This window comes from Lissotriton helveticus, chromosome 12 (assembly GCF_964261635.1).
Source record: "Lissotriton helveticus chromosome 12, aLisHel1.1, whole genome shotgun sequence".
In the NCBI taxonomy this organism is placed as follows: Eukaryota; Metazoa; Chordata; class Amphibia; order Caudata; family Salamandridae; genus Lissotriton; species Lissotriton helveticus.
In genome coordinates this window covers 551,192,191-551,212,455 of record NC_136073.1, presented here as the reverse complement: position 1 = coordinate 551,212,455, position 20,265 = coordinate 551,192,191, and the positions used below count along the sequence as shown (strand labels likewise).

The window sequence follows — 20,265 nt, the reverse complement described above, 5'->3', positions numbered from 1 at the left end:
TCTTGTGCTGCAAGGTCGTTACAAATGTTTTTTTTTACTTTAAACACAAAGGAGGAGGAGCCTTGACTTTTCAAGGGTGTAGAAGCTGCCCAGGTGTACACCTTTGTTCTCAATGGTATCAGAAGTGGTACCAGAGATAGTTTGGTCTATGTTTCTGCTGGCATGATGTTTATTGACGCACCACTGTCTATGATAAAAGTTGTAGGGCAACCATTCATCTTGAGCATGATTTTAGGACAATGTCCAAAAAAACTTTGTTGCTTAGTGTATCAATTCTTTTTAGATTTGTGTTTTTCTTTGCAAGTGGCTAATCTGTCTGTCTGTGACTGACAAGATCATTGCACATCCATCATCCTCACTGTCAGTCACTGGAGACGTTAATGAACCTTTGGAAGATGAATTTGATGACAATTTATGTTTCATTTCCACTTGCCTCAGTTGATGTTGTCCTTGTGGGAGTGGCTAGAGTGCTTCTGGAACTTTCTGGCGTCCATCTTCTCATCTCTACGTCACACACTTAGTTTCTCTTTCGCTTTGCAAACCATTATAAAATGTTTTTCTTTCCCGCAGCCTTTGCATATCTGTCAATGGCGGGACATTTACCTTCATGTGGAAAGAAAAATCCACAGCAAAAACACTATTTAGTTTTCTATGGAGACATCACTCTGTGGGCCTCTGCCTTGTGTTTCTGCTTATTTTTCATGCTCAATGCTGATTATTTTTGGGTTGTTCCAGGTTCCATATCAGTAGCCTGTTGATTAGCATGTGCCTCCGCTCTGGCAGCCAAGAGCACTTTCTCCAAAATGAGCATTTCTCGCCGGCATGCGTCGTCGGAATGAATTGGAGAGGCAACCATTGATAACTCTAAGACGCATGCATGGCCTCTTTGTCATTGAATTCACTGAATTTGCAGTGCTTTATGAGCGTATCAAGTTTCTCAACAAACTCATCCATTATCTCACCAGGTTGCGGTCTTGCTTGGCTGAAGATGTTCCTTTCATAGTCGACATTTGGCATCGGATTGAGCTTGGCATACAACTTCTCCTTGATTTGATCAGCTTGATTTGATCAGTTTGTGATATCATCTTTATCACTTCTATTACTCCATCACCTGCAAGGTTCTTTAAGTATATTATGATCTTTTTGTCATCTGCTTCTTCTATAGCATCTATAAAGTCATCAAACGTTTTGATACGGGCAGTACATCATGCGTTAATATTCTGCTTTTTGGAGCTATTGAATGGAGGCAAGGGTTTCAGGAACACGGCTGCTCTGTAGTTGGGGCTTTTCACATCCTCCATACTGTTCCAGTGTGTGCTGTTCGGACAGTGTTTGTCTTTCAGCAACCCTTGGCCCTATGGGGTCCCTGTAAACATCAGCCTGCACATTAGTATTCGGGTCGAGTTGAGGTCGAGGGCACCATCTTCCTTCTTCACTGTGAGTAATGATTTTGCCTCTTGCACGTGCTCTTCACTGCTCTTGACTTTATGTTTTATACCAGGCTGACGCTACCTGTAGTATTTCTCTGTGCCTGGTTGTCTTTGCCTATAGTGCTTTCCTGCACCTGGCTGTTGCTCCCTTCAGTGCTTCTTCATACCTGGTTGTCACTGTATTTAGAGTTTTTGCTTTATATCAGTGATGGCTCTATGTTATGCTATATAACAGTCTGTCTACTTTCGGCATTATCAGTAGATTTTTGGCAGGCTTACTGACTGTGCTCCTCTGTAGGCCTTCACCTTCTTCTTTGAGGGCTTCTCAAAAGCTGGAGTTGCACTTTGACTCCACACACGCCAATTGTAGACCGCTTCTTCGGGGTGCAAGTGGCATACACAACAGCCTTGTATCCTTGGGGTAAAAAAATGTAAAAAAATGTAGTGTATTTTGTAAAGCGCACAGCTGCCCCAACGGGGCGTCCCGGCGCTGTATAACGCTGTGGAACCCTTCCTAGCTCTCCATGTGAGATGCCCCTCATGGGCACCCCCAAGGTGAAGCCAGGCATCCCAGTGTTGTAGGGGCCGTTGTGGAGATTAAGCAAGCTATTGCCCAGAGTTGCAGCGTGGGACCCATGATTAGAGTAGGCGCCGAGGGGAGAATTATCGAGTCCGCGGACATTGAGCCCAAGACCCTGCCGCGTCGGGACTTGAACCCTGGTCCCGGTCCTGATCTCTGCTTCAGAGTCTGCCGCTCTAACCAGTGAGCCACACTTCTCCACGTCTCCACTTCTCCGGGGTCACGTATGCCCTGTCTCATTGCCAGTTTTAGAGTCTTGCCCAGGCCGGGAGCAGGTAACAGACAAAGCCACACACAGAGCTCACATTTGCATGTCTTTATTCTTCAGCATGCAACCGTTAACTGAACGCACTGCATCATAAACTTTATTAACCACACCTAGCCACACTCAACAGGTTCACGTAATACTTGTAAGGAGTCTCTAGAAGCCTTATACATACATTCAGAGGACATGACAAGCAGCAAATCAGATGAAAACGCTTTTGTTTCCCAGACTTGTGTCTGTAGTTAAAATCTCACAAAGCAGGCCTTATTAATTTACCCTCTTTCTCTGTTGCTAGGCTCTCATACGAGTGTGCTCTAGAATGACAGAGCTGCCAGTCTGAAATCAATGTGCCTGGAAATAGGCTGAGCTATGCTAAGAAGGGCTGCTCCCATGGCCAATGATGTATATGTAGGTTAAAAGTAAGGGTCAGTGAGTTAAGACTTTGATAAGGCAACGAGCATTAGCAAAGCCAATAGGTCTGCCCATGCAAGCTGCTGTGATGGTTATTTATTTATTAATTTCAAGAGCATGCCACAGAAAGAAAAAATGTAGCAGCCTAACATGGCTGCCACATGCCTACACTAAAAATGTTAAACTGAAAAAATACAAATTGAGTGTGCACCATGGTAGGCAAGTAAACTTATTTCAGGTATAGAAGCCATTTTTCGTTGTAATGCACATCAGAAGAAAAGCGGATTTTTATTGGCACAAATGTGCTTTTGGCTATTGGAAAGTTTTTGCTCAACAGCTCTTGCACTGAAGTCCACTTCTTTTTAGGAAGACAAGCACGCTTGGCAGGTGATCAGAAAAAAGGCCGTCTTGCATAGAGCAATCAAGACAATTGCTGAGGGAAGGCCTGTTGCCCCATGCTGCATGCTGTGGTGGACAGTAGAAAGGTATGAATGACAGCTGCTAATACCAATGCATGAAGAGGACGGGATCAAAACACTATGTATATATATGCGTGCGTTTTCTCAAATTACATGAGTGTCGCTGGAACCTAAAGTTGTGTCTAGGCCAAAAAGGGATCATTATTGTCGTTGTCCAATACATCACCTTGACCATTCAATGTACAGCTGACGTGTGGTGAGCTTCGTAAAAATACCCAAAATAAGAAATATGGAAAACATACACACTGGAGACGGCACTTGATTCAAATAGTCCAAAATAGAACTTTAAATGTCTGGTCGTTTTCAAGCATGGATGTTGTGTTTCTGCCAAAATACAGTCTGTTTCGGTGTCTGCAATACACCTCATATACTAGAGTGGTCAAACATAATTAAATCAGCAAAATACCGTTTGGAATTTCCAGTTAACTAGGTACAAATGGTTTCCAGTCGCAGGTATATGTGGGTTGTTCATTTATTAAATGCTACGGAAATAAAATTCTGCTAGTTTGCATCCTGATTCTGGATATTGTTGTCTAATGACCTGTACTGTTGCATGATCATTTCCTTTGACTTTTTTAATTAGTATCTTTGCGCTTGTTTTTTTCTAAAGAATATATAGGGCGCAATTCATGAAATTGTACTTGCCAGAGATTCAGATATGAGACTATACCTTGAAGACATTTACAACATTTTCCCTTGGCAGAAGGACAGCTCAAGTCATACATCACGGAAATGTAGGATAGCCGTACACAACCCCGTTTCTACTAGTGAACTTCCTCCAGAGCTAAGACAAGGCATAGGTTCAAAGAGTGCTTTTTTGCACAATTATTTCAATTTCTTGCTGTGCATGTTAAAAAACAATTTCCATGCTTACTTTTGAGATCTGGGGTGTGTCTGCATCAATTTCCCACTCTTTCTGCACACTTACCACACCACTTGCCACACCACTTCCCCTACTTTATATATTACTGCACTACTTACCACAGTGCTATTTACACCAACATTCTTTAGTTTTTTCAGTGATAATCTCTGCATGGAAATATTCTCAGATCACATTTTTGTGTCCCAAGATCTGACATTTCAGAACAGGGATTTGATATTGTCACCTTCATATTTGCATTTAATGCACAAAGGATTTAGTAGCCCAGGCTCCTAGAGTGCATTTGCTGCTACAGTAGAAAGTAAAGATAATATACTATACTATACAATACTATAATAAGCCTCTGGGCCTCCTTGCACTGAATGTCATGTCCGTTGCCTAGTACCTGTAGAGTAGGCTGGTTTGTCAAATAGGTCTTAAGTAGTTTTCTGAAATTGGGCTCATCCTTGATCTTTCCCAGCGAAAGAGAAAGAGTGTTCCAAAGTTTCCATGCCAAGTACAAAAAGAAGCGTTACCCAACTTCTAGCACTCTTAATCCTGGGTACCATTAACAGCTTCTGTTCGTTGGATCGTAAAGGTCTGTTGGGGATGTAGAGGGTTAAGAGCCGCTGTAGCAATGAAGGGCTCTTGCCATGCAGTGCTCGGAGGGCCAGGAGAGAGATTTATATGCATTTCTTTTAGAAATTGGGAGCCAGTGAAGGGCCAATGGAAGGTGTGGCAGAATGATAGAAGGGTATTTTTTGCACAATGCGTACTGCAGCGTTTTGCACCACTTGCAATTGCTTGGTTACATATGCTGGGCAGACCAAATATACTGAGTTCCTGTAATCAATCCGGGCCCGTACAAGGCCCAGGACTACAGTTCTGCAGGTGGCAGGTGCAGGTTGGAGCTTTCCTCAGCAGCCTGAGTATGCCAAACCAACTAGCTGGCAGCTTTCTAACTTGAGGCTCCATTGACAGAGGACTGTCAATCCAGAAGCCTAGACTTTGTGTTTCAATTTTAGGGGGGGGAGGTCTCCCAGGTAGTCGGGCCAACATACCTCTGCCCGGAGGACTGTATTGTTGCCGACCACTAGGACCTCGGTTTTATACCCATTTAACTTTAGACTACTGTTTGACATCTAGTCAGTAACGTCTCTTAAGCAGGCGTTCAGTTGATTGGAGAGTACTGTGGTGTCTGCGGTGAGAGAAAGAAATATTTGTGTATCATCTACGTATGATATCATTGAAAATCCATGCCTTGCTATAATATCTGCCAGTGGTCGGACATACACATTGAATAGTGTAGGGCTCAGAGACGAGCCCTGTGGAACAACGTACTCCAAGGTCAAGGGGTCAGAACTGAATGTTTCCTCACACACTTGGAAACTTCTGTTTCTTACAAATGAGGTCAGCCACTTGAGTGCGATTCTGTTTATCAATGCTTCTTCTAATCTTTTTATTAATACTGGGTGAGAAACCAGGTCAAATGTGGCTCTCAAATCTAGAAATATGACTGCAGCTGAGCCACCTGAATCTAAGTTCGGCCGTCATGGCCAACAGAGCAGTTTCCATGCTGTTTCCTGCTATGAAACCAGTTTGAGTAGGGTGAAGCATGTCCTGTTCCTCCAGGTATAAGGAGAGGTTTTTATTGACAAATTTCTCTACAATTCTGCTATCAACTGGGAACAGAGATATAGGTCTATAATTATCTGGCCAGATTGGGTCCAGGAGGCTTTATTTAAGAGAGTTTTCAACATTGCAGGTTTCCATGCCAGGGGCACTGTGCCATTCTGAAGACAGTGGCTAAGCAGAGTGGCTAGGACTGAACAAATTACATTTTTACCATTTAAGAGGATATTGGGTAGAGCTGGGTCCAGCGGGGATCCTGAGTTAGTAGAGATAAGTGGATTTTCGATGTCTTCTGCTCTGATCTTTGGGAAAGTTAAAACATTCTCCTTAGCCTCCTCTGGCTGGGCATTCTATTGCCATTGATATTGAAATCCAAGCCCTTCATCAAGGTGGCACAGATTTGATGAACCTTTTCCACAAAGGTCCTTGCTAGCATGTTACATTTAGCCTTAGAGGCTGTAAGGCCAGCTTGTGTTGTGGATGGCACCAAAAATGAATTCACGATTGGGAAAAGTTATTTTATGGAGTTGCCAGCATTATCAATCTTAGTACTAAGGAAGGAGACTCTAGCCATCTTTATATCATAATAATTTTTCGTTATGGTGTCCCTGTACTTTTGTTTACTGAGTGCATCGTAGTGTTTTCTCCACTTTTTTGTGTTTCTTTTATATTCCTTTTAAAGGTTTGTAAGATATTTAGTGATCCAAGGATCATGCACCTGTGTGTGACTAGTTTTCTGTGATCTTTCGGTATTTGTAAATCTAGTAATTTTTCTATCCATTCTACAAATGTGGAGTACATTTCGGTTCTATATCCATTCAGCTTATGGACAGAACTGAGAAGAGTGCTTTCCCAGTTATCCTCATCAAAGTTTGACCAAATTTGGCTTAAACTAGGTTGCTGGATCTGGCTAAAGATCATTACTAACTAGTGAAAAGGGTGTTCCTTCAATGTCATTAAATATAATAAGTGATCAGAGTAGGTTGAAGAGATTGGTTTTGTTGCCATGGCACCCAGACAATATGTATTAAGGCCTCTATGGACAGAGATGGACAGAGATGTGGAAACAAACACCTACACAAAACTTGCCTATTCTTGCAGCAATCTCTCTTTTTGCTCCCACAACTGTCCCAGCCACAGCCCACAGTGCTTCTGCCACAGCTTCCTGCATGTGTTGGAAACACACACCTACACAAAACTTACCTATTCTTGCAGCAACCTCTCTTTGTGCTCCCACATCTGTCCCAGCCACAGCCCACAGTGCTTCTGCCACAGCTTCCTGCATGTGTTGTGTACGGCTTTGTTTCAGCATTGGCACGAGAGGGGCAATGCCATTTGATTCCAGGATATTCTTCTGGGCATTTGGATTTCCTTCAACTAACCTAAAAAAAAGACAACTGCACATCATGTCAGGTATCACATGTAAGATAGAAAAAATGTAGGTTTGACTTTGATGACACACGAGCAGTAATGGCAAATGCGATGGCCTTGTTTTACATGAAACAACCACCAGTATTTGAAAGAGCTGATGCAGGTCATTGCCATGGACAACAGAGTACCGCTGTCATACATTGAGACTGAAAACACATGCCAGAACTACAAAATCAAAAAATCCATCTACCAGCAGTGCAGCATTGGAGGAAACAAAATTTCACAGCAGACCATTGTATATCAGAGAGAGAAGTTCTCACTCCCTAATGGATGCTTGGTATTGGAAACCATTGGCTCCGCCCTGTGCTGTGATAGGCTATTGCATTTCTCATCCTTTGCCCCATACTCCACATGCCTCTACCCTCAAATGGAGCGCCCCACACTCTGTTTGGAACTAAAGAAACAACAAACAGGCAAGAGTAGAAAGCTCCCAAAGGCACCTGTAATAATATTACTGTATGCCAGGACCCATCTTTAAATAGAATATATTTATATCAGTGCACAAAAAAGTCTGCACTTATTTAATTTTGTTTATGATTCTTATAGAGTACTCTATCACCCAATTACAAAAAGAGAGGATTCCTTAAAAGATAGATTGAAAAAGCCATGTTTTAAGTTGGTTTCTTAAAGAGATTGGGGCATCACCACTTTAAGACTGGGAGGTAAAGAGTTCCACTATTTGGCGGCCACAAACTAAAAAAGATTTGCCCTAAGTATGGGTCAGATGGATTTGAGGAGGCAAGATGAGATTAAGGTGAGAAGACTGTAGAGTATGTGAGGGGGTTTCTAGTGGTAGAAGTACATTCTCCCATATTGCTCCATATAGGGCTGTTACTGCTCCATAGGTGCCCATAGCAGTCACAATGGGATGGTCCTATGGGGTTGTAGTTCTGTCAGACCCATGTTCCAGTGTTTGCGCAATGCCGTTGTTTCTGCCCTGTGAAGTTGGAGGTGGCCTTGCGGTAGGTCAAATTCTGTCATGAATTCCTCAAAGGGGAGATGCTCCCAATAACGATATAGATCTCCCACCTTCGTTGCCCCGGCAGTTGCCTACTCCTTCAGTTCTCCCCAGTTTCCACCATGGGGTAGCGCAGTGAGTGCCATTATGGGTAGGTCAGGCGAGTATGGTATTTTCCTACGGGTCTTCTGAAGACATTGAGTCCAACACCAGCGTATCACTTGGAACTCTAAAGTATCATCCTTGTGAGGGCACCCAGTTTTTAAGTGCACTCCCAGCAGTCTATCTAATGTTGGTTCAAATGACCCGATTGCTCCGTCTGGATCCTGTCTGCACACCATCCATTTCGTGAACCACTGTAACTGTGTGGCAATATAGTATGCCTCAAATTCAGGTACTGCTAGTCCCCCGTCTGTCAACTGGCATTGCTATGAAGTGAGCACTAAACGTATGCGCTCTGGGCCCCATTTAAACTCTGCGATCAAGGAGTTCAGTTCCCTGAACATTCCTCTGAGGATCCATATAGGTAATACCGTAAAAAAATACAGTAGTCGCAGAAGCAGCACCATTTTTAGCAGTGCTACAGAGAGGGAACATTTTCCAGAACTCTATATTTGTTTTCAGCGATTCAATGGTCATGCCCGAGGGAAGAAACCGTTTTTCCATATCCGACTTCTCCCACCGGCCTATCCACATGGGGCCAGGTCACCCCAGATGAAGTGCGGACGACGCTTAACTCTATGAAGAGTGGTTCCCCCAGAGATCCTGCTCCTCTTCGGATTCTTAAAGAGGTAGCCCCTTCTATCATCCCGGCCCTTACTCAGTTGATTAATACGTCACTTCAACAGGGAGTTGTGCCCCAGAGCTGGAAGAAGGCGGTGGTAAAGGCCTTACTGAAGAAACCCACTCTGGACCCCGAAAACCTGGCGAACTATCGGCCCATTTCCTTACTCCCAGGAGTAAGTAAAATTGCGGAAAAACTCATCAATAAGAAACTTTCGCAATATCTAGAGGCTAACAACAAACTGAAAAACTCCCAGACGGGCTTTCGACCTGGACAGGGCACGGACATCGCCCTCCTGGCGGCGGTAGAGGAAGCCAGAACGCTGCTAGATGGTGGAGGATCAGTGGCAGTGATCCTCCTCGACCTTAGTGCAGCGTTCGACACTGTTGACCACCAGCTCCTCATCGATAGGCTTGCAAGAGTTGGTCTAGAAGGCACAGCCATATCCTGGCTCTCATCCTTCTTGACACAACGATCTTATCAGATCTGGGAGAAGAACGCCCGTTCCTCCGAAATGCCCCTCCAATGTGGTGTGCCTCAGGGCTCCTCCCTGAGCCCTACATTATTCAACATCTATATGTCCACATTGGAGGAGGTCATCACCCCTTTCGGAGTGAGTGTCATCAGCTATGCTGATGACACACAATTAGTGGTGTCACTGTCCCATCCTAAACAACAGAAAGCCGATCTTCTTAACTGCCTCACGCAGGTCCATCACTGGATGAACATTTCAATGCTAAAATTAAACGGGGCAAAAACCGAGGTCCTTGTACTCGGTCCAAAAGGAACCTCACTTCCTCTAGACATGTGGCCAACATGTCTAGGACCCCCCCCAGACCCAAAGACAGAGGTGAAAAGTTTGGGTGTCTGGATCGACTCGGAACTTTCATTCGCCCCACAAGCGAAAAAGGTCGTAGGGACCTGTTTCGGTCTGCTAAAATCCCTGAGGAAAGTCCTGCCCCTCCTTCCTCCGAAATCGCAGAAACTATTAGTCCAGGGTCTTATCATATCTAGACTGGACTATAGTAATGCGATCTATTTGGGTGCACCGGAAGCAACATTGAATAAACTGCAGAGGATCCAGAATACTGCTGCCCGGATCATTACCAACACCCCGGCCAGATCATCGGCCAAGCCTGCCCTCAAACTCCTGCATTGGCTCCCCATAAGGGAGAGAATTAAATTTAAGGCCCTGTGTCTGGTGCACAAAACCTTGAACAATCAAGGCCCTCCAATTCTCCGGAATTTCATTACCCCCTATATAGCCACAAGATCCCTTCGCTCTAATGCAGAAAATCTGATCAATACCCCAAGGTTTAGGAAAGCACGATCAGGAGGAAGACGGTTCTCGGTCCATGCGGCCCGTCTTTGGAACTCCCTCCCTAGGGGTCTTCGTCTGGATCCCCAATACCTCCGTTTTAGGAAACGATTAAAGACACATCTTTTCCCCTAACCCCTATGTTTTTCTCGTAAACTCAGCCTTAGTCCTCAGTTTCCTGTCTTCTAGGTTCCTCAGCACTGGGATACTTCCGGGTGACTACGCGCTTTACAAGATTAAATAATAATAATAATAATAATAATAATTCCCATATTCCCTTCTAGGAGGTCAGTCGGCGCATGAAAGACTCAGACACCCAGAAATTGCAAACAAAGGGGCTCCCACTGTAGTGAGTTGAGCCCCTCTGAGAAGTCTCTTTCTGCTTGTGTCTGGAATAATTTAGATTTTTGCCAATTGACCTGTAAACCCAACAGGACCCCAAACTCCACCAACATGTCTCTGGCTCCCCTCACGTTGTCCGTCATATTCCTAAGAAAGAGCAATAGGTCGTCCGCATATAGGGCTATTCGGTGAGGACAGTTGTCCACTTGCACGCCCCAGTACCAATTACCTAATCTGGCTGGGAAGGCTAATGGCTCAATTGCTAGTGCAAATTCTGAATGACCGCCGGTTTTAATTCCAACCGGCTGACACATAATCAGCTGGTCGGAATTGAAACCAACAATGGGGCTCGGAAAGCCTCCGACCAAAGGTTGGAGGTTTTCCCACCTCCACTGTAAAAGGCCCCAAACATAACACAAACATTCAAAGACAGCCTGTCATATTTGTACACAGTTTTATACAACTGAGTGGCCATCTATGACTGGTTTTCAAACAGGTTTTTTAATAATAAAGACTGCGAAAATATATTTAGAGGTGGCTGCTCACAGCAGTGTTCAAATGTGATGTGGTGCACTGCTAGAGAGGAGTCTGGTAGCAGTGTGTGGAGAGCTGCTGGGCACTCCTAAAAGAGTAAAAAAACAAAAATAAAAAGAAGCAAGCCAAAAGAGTAAAAAAACAAAAATAAAAAGAAGCAAGCCAAATAAAAAAAGTTTCAAATCTAAAAAGGGTGTCCCTTTTAAAAGAATGAAAACATTGGCCCCAGAACTGAAAGGGCTTATTTCTTGGGGTGGCTGTGCCCATGTGTATAGTACAAATGTAGTATGTTTCTCCTGAATTTAAATCTTTCAATTAAGTGAACTGGCACTGTTAAAGTAAATTGACTTCCAATAAAACAAAATAGACTAAGCCAACAGTTTTGACTTTTTAAAATTTATGTTTTCTCATGCTTTATTAAACCTGCAGAATAGGCAGGCACATTATAGGCAGCAATAGATCATGTTTTTGTATGCAGAGAAAAGGTAGCAGCTGTGCAAGCTTCCCGTAAATACATAACAAGCAGAGTACAGGCGGCATGTGTGTGTGTGCCTGTGTGTGCGGCTGTGTGTGTGTGTGCGCATGTGTGTGTGTCTGTGCGAGGCTCGTATCATGAGGGTGGAGGGGTGAAAGGTGACAGTTATTCTTTTGTGCAAAGATTATGACAGTTTTGATTCATAAAGGCAGTGTGCTTGTGTATTGCAGTATGGTTGACCAAGTCAATGGTGTTTTTTTCTTGAAAGATTATTTATGCTGCAAGAAAAGAGAAAAACGTTTAATTTACTATGAAGCACTGATTTGCATACAACAGAATCAGTGCCCTAAGCTTTCACAAATATGCTAAATCTTTGGGGTGTATTTACTTAAGTTTTGTGTGGGGGCTCTTGTGGCACAACACAATGCAAATGCAATACTTATTTAATATTTGTAAAAGCTCCAAGCGCAATGCAACATTTTAATCCGCTATGCGAGCACCTGAAAAGACCAAAGGAATTACACCTCTTTGTATTTTTAAAGAAACACTCAAAGAAAAATAAGTTTTCTTTAACAGAAAATATCTTCATATGCTTCATCTTAAGAACCATACCTATTCCCACATTTCCTTTACCTGTTTAGTAGGTTAATTGCACAGATTTGCATGACTTTATGTTTGGATTTTTCCATCTGAATAAGAGGGAACACTCCATTTTCCTTAATGAATGCATCCTGGTTTTTTGGGTGTTTTGATAGAATGTTTGCCACAGCTTTGCTCAGCACTATCAGCAGTTTCCTGGACTCACTTTCCTTGAAGAGGCTCACTAAGACCGAAAGGTACTCCTGCTTCCCTATAGTATCCTTGCAGTCTGCGTTCTGTTCAGCCATTACACCCAAGATATGTACCGCAGGTATAAGAATGCTTTCTCTGCTTTCCTTCTCTGAAATATTAACGTTATTTACATGCGCTATGATGTTCACCAGGGCTGGTATGGCATTAGCTGTGCACATGGCCTCAACACAATTTTTTTCTGATACAAGTTCATCAATTATATTTATTACACTGGAGAGCATCTTCCTTTGTTCCTCTTGAATCAGAGGTATCAGAACCTGAAATCCATTGCATTGAAGGATCTGTTCCTTAACATTTTCATATTTCAATATGTTGTGTAATATATTTAATGCATATTGTTTGACGTCTCCTAAATCTTTTGCCAGAACTTGAAGCAAAACAGGAACCAAACCTTCCTTTATTAGGCTTGGAGACCATGAGTTGGAGGTCCCCGGTGTTTTCACCGTTGCGGTGGCAATGATCGAGCCTGCACATAAAGCCTCTTTGGCGCTATTTGAATCAAGAAAAATAATTAGGTTTTTGAAGATGTTCAGTTGTGATCTTCTTAAACTGATAAAATAGTCAAGCAAATGCATGTGTCCATGCATTGCGCACAGCTCAGTTACACCTAACCTCTGACTGTTAACCGCTGCAGTGTCTGCACCGAGCAAGACCAATAGCTCCACAGTCTGTTGAGCAGCACTCATGACAGCCAGCAGCAGTGGTGTGTTCCCAACCCCATCCTGTGTCTTCAGTTCAAGTTGTTCTGCTCCAGAGGTCTCAATGAACCGCTCTACAGAAGCCGCATAATTTCTGGATGCTGCATGGTGTATGGGGGCCCAGCCACGGTCATCAACCTCCACCATGCTGGAGATGGCACTCCTTGCTCTTCACCTGTAAGAAATCACAAGAAACATTTATGAAAATATGTTAATCAAAGTAATTAAAGCAATTTTACACAACGTGTCAACGTTTTTAGTAAAAATATTAAATGTATGGGATCTGTGGCTTGATGCCTGAGGAAGATGGCAGTGCCCAAGTGACTCTCAGTGGAACGGCGTGAGAGGAAGGCAACATGGTGGTGGTTTCCCTCATCGGCGGCTCCTCTTTGTGTCAGCACTGTGCTTGCTAAGCAGTGCAGTATCATTACTTAACATTATATAAGCGCCCGCCATTTTACAACAACGTCATGTTGCAGACAAGTAAGGAAGTGCCTTGAAGATCTATCCTCCGCATTTTAGCTCAAAATTATATCCAGTTTTGCTTCCCTCATTTTTAACACACTGTCCCTTCTTCAAAGGAAAAGTCACTTATTATTGAAATATGTGTTTAATACTAAATTATGGTAATTCTTGGATGACTAACTATATTTTGGATAAATATTTGAGGACATATAACAGTAGGTTGCCTCCACATGGACTTTTATTCATTCCATACATATATTTATCAATTCTCCTCGGACTTTGCATTGGTTTCATCATCCAACATTAGAGCATTCATATTTACTCTGTTTTGAGAAATGGCATATCCCATAGTACCTTAACTGATAACCCTATTGACCTCTTACCCACTCTACATTGAGACTCATAGGCTGCAGTCTCTTCTACATAAAGATATCATACTATTTTTCTGACAACCTTAACAAACTGACCCTTATTTTTTTATTCATGGGTAGGCTGAAAAACTCAAAACAACACCTAAGTGCCCCCTCTCATTGATATATTGAAAACTCAATGCAATCTCACAGATTGTAACAATAGAAAATCCATGTACCCCTGTACATAGATGCACTACCTCGTCCTCGTCCTCATCCTCAAATTCCCCTACAGCTCCTTTGTCACTTGTTACTGGGAAGGCGTCAACTAAGACTTAAGAAAGACCGACCATCTCCTACAAAATCTATTCCTTCTGTGTCAATGGATCTTCTGTGAAACAGGAAGGATTGACAAGCACCCTCCCCTTCCTGGGAGGTGCTTACGTAGCCCAGCCGCCACTGATCTCCGGACCGCCTGAGCCCAGGGGTTTCTGGGAGATGTAGTGCGGCTGTGTCCCTGACGCCAGTTCGTACACGCCGAAATCGCTACAATAAGAGAATCATTGGGGGCAATTATAAAAAGAAATGTTAAAACCAATTACGCTAGTAATCCATTTTAAAACAATAAAATTTCACAATAATCGCCCATTTGCTAAAGAGAATACATAATTCTACCGTACGCATGAATATCTGCAACAATAAAATCATAGATCACATATTGGTGCCAGAATATTTTTAAAAAACTGATTAGGTAATTTAAAACTGGCAAAAATTCAGCCCCAATGGGCATAAAGTGCATTATCTGGGTGAAGTCCATGTGCAAACTTGCAGTTGTAAACAAACAAGAAATGATCGGTACCGCCCAAGTGGGCAAGACCGTCTGTGCAAAATACGCAATAATCTTAGTGTAAAATTGCAAACACAACTCCATTATGTAATACATTTAAAGTGCTACCAGTGAATTTAAAAACATAGAATAGATGTTAACAAATCATGTATTTGCAGTCGCGTGGAGGACTTATAAGTAGGGTAGTTCAAAAGGTGTTTTTATACAAATTAATACAGTTTAATCGTGGCACTTTTGGTTACTATCTAGTTCATACAGTATCAGAAGATTTTGTTTAAAACCAACTAATTATAGATACGTGTAGCAATCATCACTGGTATTGAGCCCGTTGGGTATCTTGGTGTCTAGTAGGATGATATGTCTGGTCTCCAATTTTCTTAATAAAGCCTCCCTATCACCACCTCTCCTTTGTGGGGGTACAGAGTCTATTACAAAGTAGGTCAAAAGGGAAGCATTTCTTGCATGGACCTTATTAAAGTGCCTCGCGACCGGATACGTCGGATCCGCATTAGTGATGGCTCTCAGGTGTTGTAGGATCCTTTTGTACACCTGCGGTCTGGTACTCCCCACGTACCTCAGACCACAGGGACATTCTAGTACATAAACTGCGTATTCCAATCTACAATTCAATTTCTCTTTAATCTTGAAAGGTGTAGAGAAAAGAGGAGACTGATATTCTGATCTACTGTCACCATTTTTACAGGCTTTACAGACGGAACAGCGCAAAAAGCCCCTACTACCGGACAACCACGATCCCGTGGTTACTTCAGGGCTGCTGGAAACTAGGTTATCTTGCATCGACCTGGCCTTTCTATAGGTGATGTTGGGGGAATTATTGAGCAGCTCTCCTATTACTGGATCACTTTTAATCAGGGACCAATGTTGTTTTATGATTTTATGTGTGGCCTGATGTTGGTTGAGGTACCCAATGATTAGGCGAACCTCGTTTGTTGTTTTCTTGCGGACCCTAGCGGTACTGGTTGTTGGGTCCAACAGAGTCTTTCTGTCATATCTGTTCGCTCTTATTATGGCATTGTCAATGCAAGTGTTATTATAACCCCTCTCCAGGAATCTGACCTTGCATGCGTTTTGTGCTAGCACACAGTCAGAGCTGTTGCTGCAAATTCTCCTGATGCGGAGCATTTCCCCATAGGGGATGCTCCTTATCAGGTGCGCTGGATGATGACTGCTGGCATGCAGTAAAGCATTGCCTGCCGAAGGTTTGCGGTAAAGCCTGCTTTGCAACTGACCTTCACTGACAAATAAGTCAACATCTAGGAACACAACAGCTTCCTCACTCATATTGCTAGTGAACTGTAAATTTAGTGTATTGACATTTAGTTCCTGTATAAAAGATGTTGCCTCCTCAATAGAACCCTCCCAGATGAAAAAGAGGTCATCTATGTATCTCCACCAAGTAATGACCTTGGTGGTCATAGTCAGATTGTGATCCACCATGAGGACCTGCTCCTCCCAGTAACCCATGTGAAGACATGCGTAACTGGGAGAGAAGCAGGCCCCCATAGCCACTCCCCTGGTTTGCAAGAACAACTGGTTGGAGAAAAGGAACACATTATTTTCTAGACAGAGTGAAATCATAGCCAATAGCATTTTAGAATGTTCTTGATAACAGGGAGGTCTTTTCCTCAGGAAATGTTCCACTGCTCTAATGCCATCCCTGTGTACAATGCTAGTGTACAGGGACGACACGTCCATCGATACTAACAAATATCCTTGTTGCCACTTGAAGTTGGCCATTTTTTTGAGCAGATCACCTGTATCCAGGACAAAGGAAGGCAGTGTTTTGACATGTTCCTGCAGGAAGAAATCGATATATCTGCTCACGTTTTCCAATATGCTGTTTCTTGCAGATATAATAGGACGCCCAGGTGGTCGTTGGTGGTCCTTATGTATTTTCGGAATAAAATATATAACTGGTGTTGTATACATATATACATATGATATATAGATAAAGATACATATACATATACATATATATATATATATATATATATATATATATACACATGTATGTATATGTCAATTCAATGCTTCTTTAATCTTCATATTACTCTTTTAAAAAAAAAACATTTTTATTGATATAAATTTGATACAAACCAATGCAGTCATGGCATTCAATACAATAATACATCAAATCATAGATCAAATTTCATTTTCGAAGACCGTATGAAAAGATTTCTTGAAAGGAGGAAAGAAAAAAAAACAGCAAAATAGAATAATACACCAAAGCCTACAAAATACTCTAAACTGATATAGGACAAAGGGTTTCCAAAGAAATTAGCGTGAAAGCCACAATGGGCCTACACAAAGCATTCCATAATACCACAATAATTTACAATGGACCGGTGTAACCTAATAAGGATCCTATCATTTTATCCACTCCTCAACTGGAGCCCAGATCTTAGACACCAACTTCCTCCTCCGCTTTCCCTTTAAAGAAAATACTGAAAATTCCAGCGTATAAATAGCAAGCAGTCGATCTCTCCAGTTCATAAATGTTGGTGCTTCGGGAGACAACCATTGCGAAGTTATAAAAAGCCGATATTCCCTGAGTCATAGCCCATTATCACCCTTTCTGGGGTCAAGATGCACCGAATCTTATGCGTAGAGTTAATAAAGTGCTCAACATCTGATAGGAAGTCAGAAAGGCACGGACAAGAGTAGAACATATGAATAGCATCTGCTGCAAACAACCTGCACCTTGAACAGTGGTCCCCCTCTCTACTGCCCCATTTCGCGATTCTTGCCAGGCGTATAATATAAATCAAATAATGCCATATAGCTTTGGATCCTAAGACTTCCTGGCACCAAAACATCACTGGCAAACTCCAATGCCGGCTTTAAATCAATTCCCGACTTTCCAAGTTTGCCTTCCCAATTAGCACTTTGAGCCCCCAAATCATCCGGAAAACTAGACAATCAGTACCAATAAACCGTTCCTATTCTGACTCTCTTTTGAATTAATTCAAATATTGGTATTTTATCAAACATTGAAGACTCTCCATCCAGATGTTTATACACGAAACTTTGAACCTGAAGATATTAAAATAAATTGCGTGGTAACAACTGAAATGTATCCTTCAAAGAGACATAAGATAATATTTGCCCGTCCCCAACTAAGACCCCTATGACCCACAAGCCCTGTGCTTGCCATCTAAACATTGTCTGATCCTGGAATATGTGAGGTAAGAGTCGGGCAGTTTTAAAGGGAGTGTATAAATTAAGATTAGGAATAGACAGTTTCCACCTAATTTTCTGCCAGATTGAAAACATAGCTATAATTACCTTGAATCTGGTTCTTTTAAAGAAGCTCAGCTCCAGAACCTCCACCAGAATACCCTTAGCAGCAGTGCCTAGGCCAATCTCAAAGATAGTAGGTCGATTACATAATGGCACCTCAACATTGTCCCCTAACAATGGCACTCCCAAAGATTGCACCATCACCGACCAGTAATATAGTACCAAATTTGGTACAGACCAGCCTCCTCGATCCCGGGGGAGGCACATCCACTTGGCTGCCCTACAGGAACACCTATACCCCCAAAGAAACCTGTAACAAATCCTATCTGCCTTAGATATAAGAACTTCGGAAGTACTAGCATTTTAAGGACACTGCAACGACCATAGAGGGAGAGGTGTAGGTGGTCTAACCGCTCTAATTTGGTTTTTACCGCATCTACTACCGGAAGGATATTCAGATCCGGAATAGTTTCGACTGCAGTGGTAATTCTAACGCCTAGGTACGTTGCTTCGGTGACGACTGGAGCCTCAGAGTATAACATATCTGGTGTTTGAACAACCTGAGTTTTGGCGACATTTAACTTGTAAATTTTGGCCTAACACCACGCGGGCTGCTAGGACTGCAGTGCGCACTACTTAAATCAAAATTAAAAATGTTCAAACAACTTATCCAATTAACCAAATTGTATGCAATATTATAGCATTTATTTAGATCATCATTAAATCATAATCATAAACACTTTTCATAAAGTTCCTTCATATATCAATATACATCATTATTTGCAAATTTTCTGAACCACCACCCAATGCATTTCGGGACGTCCTTGTCCCTTCGTCAGGGGTTCCAGTAGTCAACTACAAAAGCAACAAGGAAACAATATAAGACGATGCCAAATCACAAATTGTCAGTAGAATTACAGATATACATCAACATGAAATATCAACTTTAAAAGATGTAAAAAAGGATACTATCTGCAATATCACAACTACATAGGTCACAAATGCAATCTCACACATAACATATAAAAGCATGTGAAAACAGACATTTATTAACATGGCTCAATCAACTGCTGGCGAAAAATAGAAGCAGGCGTACCTTGCACTGTATGAGAAACTCTTATCTGGAAAAAATAGAATAAAATCCAAACCATCACTACGAGTTGTCAGGGAGAAATGCTTGAACTGCACAGTTGATGGTGTAAACTAAACCTGCTCACCTTATTAAACAATCGAAAATCCTGGGTCAAACAAACCAATAACGTTGTCTAATGCCGACTCTGCAAATGAATGAAGAGTCTTTAATCAGTCATTCCGTCTTTAAACAAGAAACCATGCGTAGCGTTGTTATATATATCAAACGCTCACCTCATATGCCACTAGATGTTTCAAAATCGAAAGTCAGAACAAACGATCGCCCGTGCCTAAAGAAAATAAAAGGTAACATCAGTACCTTTCAAATATTGCCCAAAAGTCAAGTTATCCCGCGCTAGACGCCATCAACGCTTACCTCAGAAACACGCCGAGTAGTTTCAACCTGACCCGCCTGGCTATGTGATGCACTTCCGTGTCAACACATACAGCCTTAAAACACACCTCCCGGGCGAGTAACCACCATAGAAAGCAGACTACATCGTGTCCAAAAACAAAAAGGTGTAACGACCTCCGATTACAGCGCGTCACTGCATTAGTATTTATTTAAATGCGCACGTAACGATTAGTGACAGATTATTCAAGCTCACGCAACGTCTTTGTGAAGAGCGATCGTCACTCCCAAGTTAATCAACTATAAACATATAAAGCGTCCTATTCAAAACTAAACAACTTTATGCAAATAAACACCGGACAATACTCCCTTGTGACTAAGTGATGGTGAAAAAAAATGAATAACATGAATAAACTTGTATACAAAACCTGTGCGACAGGGCATCATAAAACCCTACCTGCTATTTACACCTAATGATCATGGCAGCCACATGCTGCTTAACATACCTGCTATTTATAACCAGTAAGTTCACAATATATACGTTTACAAGCTTTAATTGAGCCCATCTGTTATGATTGCCATATGTTGTGTTGCTACATCTTTTAGTGTGTGTGTTTATAGGATTCGTGGAGGAATTTTAAGGCTGTCATCCTGCCAGTAATTCAAAGAAAACAGCTAAATTCAAATTTGTCATTGAGCCCCATCGGGGTCAAGGTCTGTAATTTTTTGATCCAGAATGCCTCCCTCTGGAGGAGTGCCTGATCATTGTCTCTGCCTGTGTAACGTGCAACTGCTTCGATAATCTGACATT

The 20,265-nt window shown here is 42.3% G+C and overlaps 1 protein-coding gene across 2 annotated transcripts in view; it reads right to left on the bottom strand.

The window, feature by feature from the left end:
- The window catches only part of LOC144799873 (uncharacterized), a 434,568-nt gene that overhangs the window by 317,787 nt on the left and 96,516 nt on the right, over window positions 1-20,265 (bottom strand). For both annotated transcript variants that reach the window (XM_078671473.1, XM_078671474.1), the window contains exons 2-3: window positions 12,132-13,223; window positions 6,860-7,038 (exon numbers count right to left, since the gene is read on the bottom strand). In XM_078671473.1, the coding sequence (XP_078527599.1) occupies window positions 6,860-7,038; window positions 12,132-13,195 (1,243 nt within the window). In that variant the 5' untranslated portion in view covers window positions 13,196-13,223. The remainder of the gene's footprint in view (window positions 1-6,859; window positions 7,039-12,131; window positions 13,224-20,265) is intronic.